We start from the raw sequence: 5,357 nt of genomic DNA on the forward strand, positions 1-5,357 counted from the left end.
GTTCCGCCTCCATCCTTCCCACACCGCGAAGCCGTTGCTTTTGGGTGTGGAGTAGCAGGGATGGCGGATGGATGCAGGTTTCATTTCTCTCCCAGCGAGGTTTTGCCACAAACCGCTTTACTCCACTGTTTCATTTTTAAAAAATTAAAAAAAAAAAATAAAAAAAAAAAAAAAAAAAGAAAAAAAAAAATTCCTCTAATGCTGTTCCTGTGCATTTTTTTCATCAATTTTGTGGGGGGGGGGTTGGCAACGAAGAAATGGAGGTGCCGGGGGGTGCACGGGCCGATGCCACGCGTGCTCGGGGCCGTCCAGCAGCGGTGGTGGAACCCAAGCCCTTGTCACAATTCAATGGCGTTTGGAGGACGGTGGAATGCCCTTTTCTTGCCGCTGGATGGGGAACGGGGTCACGGCGACGGGCGTCCCGGTTTAAAAGGAAAGCAGCGGGAGCTTCGGGGGAGGCGAACGGGGCTGCTGCCGGCACTGGGCTGTACGCAGATATGGGGCCGTGCGAGGCGGACTCCATCGGGACCCACGGTAGATTTGGGGTTGGGGCGGACGCCCGCGGCGGCGTGCAAAGCCTGAAGGCGCCGTGGCGCAACGCGTATGCCGTGGTCCCATGGTGTAATGGTTAGCACTCTGGACTTTGAATCCAGCGATCCGAGTTCAAATCTCGGTGGGACCTCCTGTACTTTTTGCCCCCGGCGCGTCGCTGAACCCGCCGGACGGCAGCGGCGGCGTGGTGCTGCGGGAAGCGTTGCGGGGTCGCCCCGCGCTCCGCCACCCCCCCACCGGCACCGCGCACCTCCCGGGCTCCATTTTGTGCGGGGGCGCCGGCGCCGCGATGCGCATGCGCGGGAAGAGCGGCGGGGGCGGTGTTAAGGGGGGGGCGGGAGTTAATCCAGGAGCTGGCTCCGATTGGGCGCGTGGGACGACACTCACGACTTCCCGCGTTGCTATTGGCTGGTAGCTTCCCTCCCTCCCTCTGCGGTCGCAGCTATCGCGGGGCTCGTTGATAAGAGCTGAGCTGCGGCTGGTCAGAAAGGGGCGGGCTGGTGGCGGTGCATGGATGAGAGGGGATTGGCGCGGGGTTTAGCCGGGATTAAGCGGGCTGTTTTTGCTGAGCTCAGGGGTCGCGGAGCTCTATAGGACCTCCGCCGGGGTTAGCGGCGGGGACGGATGATGCTGGCCCCGAGGTGATGTTTTTGGCACGGGAGCGCGGGTACGAGAGAGACAAGAGACCGCGTATGGAACGGAGTGGATTTATTCAGTATTTCCGCGAGAGGAAGAACAAAACCTTTATTTTCCCTTTTTTATGGGCCCCTGCACCCCATCGACCTCATCCCTGTGCCGCCCCAATCTGCCCCGGTTTTTGTGCCACCTCCAAGCAGAGTTGCCGTCTCCGAGTCGATCCTTATCAATGGTGAAACTTTGCGGGACGAGGCTTTGCAGCACCTCTGCCCGCATGGAGGCGGTCCGCTCTTCCCCGGCTGCACAGAGCGGAAGGTGAAGCCAAGGCAGTGCTTCGAGCAGAACCAGACTTGTAAACCTCCAGGCTTTGATCTCTTGTGGTTGCCGGAGGGTTTCCCGAGGAGGACACGGAGGCAGGCTGATGTTTTTGATGGAGGCTTTGCTCGTTCCCGTGCCCCGCTTGGGTTGTTCGGCCCCCCTCCCCCAGCCCCCTTTCCCCGGTCCTGTAGACGCACTGCGGGTGGGAGGTGCGATCTGTGAGCGATGGACAGAGTTATGAAAGAGGAGATGAAAGCTTCAGACCCCTGGGAGCATCAGAGCGTGTTTGTCTGCCTGTGCCAGATGGGGGATTCAGGCACTGATAGGTGATAACGTGAGCGAGGTCCCACCGGGATGCTTCTCTGCAGCGAGTGGGGATGCAGGGCTCTGCTCTAGGCTTTGGAGCCTGCCCTGCTGCTGGGATGCCTGGGGTTGGAGTCCAGGTACAGCCCTACGTGTTTCAGTACCTCCCTATACCTACAAACCATTCCTAGCCCTACCTGTGCCATTAAAGCCCACTTTGCTGCTGCCTGCTGAACACACAGAACTTTTGCTTGCTGGAAACCAACCATCAATCAGTGATGGGAGCACACAAACACGCTCTGCTCCATCTGCTGCACCTCATCTCTGCAATCACAGGGGTAATTTTTTTTTTCTTTTTTTCTCATAATTTTTCTTTTTTCTGCTGCTACTTCAGATGCGACTACACTTTATTTTGGTACTCCCCAGTGCTGAGGTCGGACTATAGGGAAAGCAGGTTTCTGACAGTCTTGGCTTGAGCATGGGAATGGCTCTGTGCCCAAGCAGGGCGGTGCAGGAGGAGGAAGGATGTCAGCTTATCGTACAGCCGCCCTTCTCCTTAAAGGGGTTCTTGTCCTCAGGGACACCTTTCAGCAGTGGATCCTCTCCTGCCATGGATTCAATGTATTCCTTGAGCTCTTTGCCGGTCTTGGAGACCTGCAAGGAAGGAAGGAAGGAGACGCCTCGTGTGGGTTATGGGAACAAGCAGTCACTGCAGAGCAGCTCTCTTGCTGATCGTCTGCCTACAAATCCATGTGAGCCTCTGGGAGAGGGAACCACGGAGCTGCCCTTGGCTGTGGTGTGCCCCATCAGCATCCTCAGGGTGCCAAGGTTGCTCCCCATTTTGCATTTTGGGGCAATACTCACCATTTGCCTCTCGTTCTTTACCTCCTTCTTCAGCTGATCCAGTTCCATTTTCAGCAGTTCCTTCTCTGTCATATCCTGAGCCATTCTGCCCTGTAACCAACAGAGATGGCGCGTGCTTGAAGTGCAGTAAGGCTTCTCCTAAGGCACGCTAGGGCTATTGCTTTTGCCCTAACACTATTGCAAATGCTGATAACGTCTCAGCTGAAGCTTTCGGGCACCTTTCAAAGCACAGTGTAACTGCAGTAATCAAATTTTGCTTTGCTTGTTCTCACCCAGACAAATGGAGCAAAAACAGTGGTTTGAAGGCAGCAGCAGAAGATCCAGCCCTTTCTTTGTGTACAGCAGAGGCTGTTTCCCAAGGACAAGAGATGGCTGGTTCAGTGGGGCTGGCTGAGCCCACAGAAAAACCAATTGCACTGCGGGGCTGTTGGGTTTGCAGCATCTTAGGAGGACCCAGATAAGAATGTACCAAACTATACAGCATCTCCTAAACAAAGCAGTGCAGCATAGGTGCAGACGATGCCTTCCCAATGTGAGTTTGTAACTACACTTTTCTGCTTGGGCAGGAGCAGCCCACAGGCACTGTGAGGAACTAAACTGTTGTTTTCTCTTCCACTCATTGTGCCACCCTTGCAAGTAAGTGATGGTGTGAATTATGTCCCTTCATTGCTGTTACCTCTGTGGCACAGAGACATTCCATGGTGTGAGCTGGAAAAGCTCATCTGTTTTTTACAAAGGTGCATCCAAGGGATATAAGAGAGATTTGGAGAGTCGGCTTGTGCTGCTCCCATATTAAAACTTAGCTTGAAAGCCTGGCCACAACCTCTTAAATTGTAAAGAGGAATGTGATTAAAGCAGCGGTGTGTCTTGTCCCTGCTTTGGAAGGCATCAAACTTCTGTTCCTCAGACCCCACTGGTTTTGTGTGGCTGTTTTCATGGCATGCATACCCAGTACTCCTCTCCCCATCAATGCTTATGGGGCATGATGAGTCCCAAGAAGATAAAAGCTGCAGCTTTTATCAACCCGTGGAGGTGGTGATAGCACCTGCAATGCCTCTGTGCATTGGGAAAGAAGCAAAGCCACTTACCTGTGTGGATGAGGGGCTCCCCCTCTCAGTGCTGGAGGTATTCAGAAACCCATCGAGCCGCCGTCCTCTGTGTCTGCACTGTTCTGTTTGAAGACTCCTTCAGATCTCCCAGCCAGGAGCAGGTAGCAGATGTCTTTGGTCCCTAAGCTGATAATAGACTCAGAAGAATAAGCTGGTCAGGTGTTGGGCATTAGCCTCAAAGCTCTGGGTAATCAGTGGTGGGGCCATAGGGGAGGGCTGGGAGAGGGCGAAGATGGGGGAGGAAGGGCAAGGGTGGAGATGTGCTTTGTGGGGCACTCGACAGCCCCTGAGCTCCCAGTGTGTGTGTTTGAGCCTGTGCAGGGCTGGAACCCAGCTAGGGGAGCAAAGGGAGCATCTGCTATGGGAGCTGGAACAGGTTCCACCATAGGAGGGAATGGAGAGGATGAGAGCTTGGGTAAGGGGACTGTAGGGGTCCAGGAGGCATTTGGGGTGGCTCTTGGCCATTGAGGGTGTGAGAAGCAGAGCTGGTTCAACATTTCCCTCATCCTCACACTGTTGGGCTCACGATGGGCATTTGGCTCTTGCTTGGCCCATGCGCAACACTGAAGCTGAGGACAGAGTTCAGGAGGCCCCGAGGGAGCGCAAAGAGGAGGAGGTGGAGGGGGATTCCCAGCATAAAGGACCCTCCCAGTGCTGGGAAGTGAGAGTTTCCTGCCCTTGGCCATGGCCTCTGGCACTGTGCTGTGGGGATGGGAAAGGCCATCAGCAAAGCACCAAGGAGGGTTGTGCTGTCCCGGCACACAGAAGCAAGCAGAAACTGATGGCTGCACCTGAACTGGGCGAGGTGGGGGCATGGGGCCGTCTGGGGAACCTGAGCTGGCAATGGAAGCACCATCCTGAGGTTAGATCTCCTCTTGCCAGTCCCATAAAGGCAAGGGGAAGGGAATTCCCCCTACTGAGTGCAACAGAGCCAAGCCTGGCCCCGTGCCTAATGGACTCTGTCAGAGGATGGAGATGCAAGCACCAAAACGCCCAGAAGTGGCCGAATTTGGGCCCTTAGGAGCCAAAATGTAGCATTGTCCTTGAAATGCCACTCTGCCCAGGGCTGTACTGCCTTCAACCTCATGAAGGCCCCCTTGATGGGGACGGCTGAATTTGGGGGTGGGTGGGTGGGGGGAGGGGTAAGTATGGATGTGAAGGGCAGGTTTGGTGGGGACTGGGCTTGCAGCACCTCAACAGCTTTCGGGTTCCACCCCTCCATGCCCCCAAGCCTCCACCGCTATGGCAGACAAGATGGCAGCCCTCAGCCTGCCAAGCCCACTCCTCATGGGGCTGTGGGCCGGCAGAGCTGGCGGAGCTGGGAGAGGTGACAACCCACAGGGCATCCGCAGAGCAGTGCGTCAGCATCGCCGCGAGCTTCAAAACGCGGCGCCTGAGAGGCTGGGGAGGAAGTGGGCTCCAGTCCCAGCACCATGGCGGAGCCGCTGCAGCCCTGCGATGTCCCCACGGCACGGCAGGGCCTGCGTGACAACCACAGCAACCTGCAGCGTGTGGCTGAGTACTGCGAGAGCAACTACCTGCAGGTGGGGTGTGGGGCTGGGGGGGTCGCTGGAA

The 5,357-nt window shown here is 56.2% G+C and overlaps 2 protein-coding genes and 1 non-coding gene across 3 annotated transcripts in view; 2 read left to right on the forward strand and 1 right to left on the reverse strand.

Annotated features, from left to right (window-relative positions):
• Positions 1 to 610: 610 nt before the first annotated feature.
• TRNAQ-UUG lies at positions 611 to 682 on the forward strand. The gene has a single exon. It is a non-coding gene; the product is annotated as a tRNA-Gln (tRNA).
• A 1,026-nt stretch (positions 683 to 1,708) lies between these two features.
• On the reverse strand, positions 1,709 to 4,478 carry GNGT2 (G protein subunit gamma transducin 2). The gene is made up of 3 exons (XM_042886944.1): positions 3,762 to 4,478; positions 2,674 to 2,763; positions 1,709 to 2,463 (listed from the first exon to the last, which is right to left on the reverse strand). The coding sequence occupies exons 2-3, from the start codon at positions 2,755 to 2,757 to the stop codon at positions 2,338 to 2,340; spliced, it is 210 nt and encodes a 69-aa protein (XP_042742878.1). The 5' UTR covers positions 2,758 to 2,763; positions 3,762 to 4,478; the 3' UTR covers positions 1,709 to 2,337.
• A 533-nt stretch (positions 4,479 to 5,011) lies between these two features.
• ABI3 (ABI family member 3) overlaps positions 5,012 to 5,357 on the forward strand; it is a 4,892-nt gene continuing 4,546 nt past the window's right edge. The window contains exon 1 of the mRNA XM_042886940.1: positions 5,012 to 5,326. Coding sequence (XP_042742874.1) covers positions 5,216 to 5,326 — 111 coding nt within the window. The 5' untranslated portion in view covers positions 5,012 to 5,215. The remainder of the gene's footprint in view (positions 5,327 to 5,357) is intronic.

The sequence above is a fragment of the Lagopus leucura genome, unplaced genomic scaffold (genome assembly GCF_019238085.1).
Source record: "Lagopus leucura isolate 7727_CA_CO unplaced genomic scaffold, USGS_WTPT01 Super-Scaffold_100066, whole genome shotgun sequence".
Classification (NCBI taxonomy): Eukaryota; Metazoa; Chordata; class Aves; order Galliformes; family Phasianidae; genus Lagopus; species Lagopus leucura.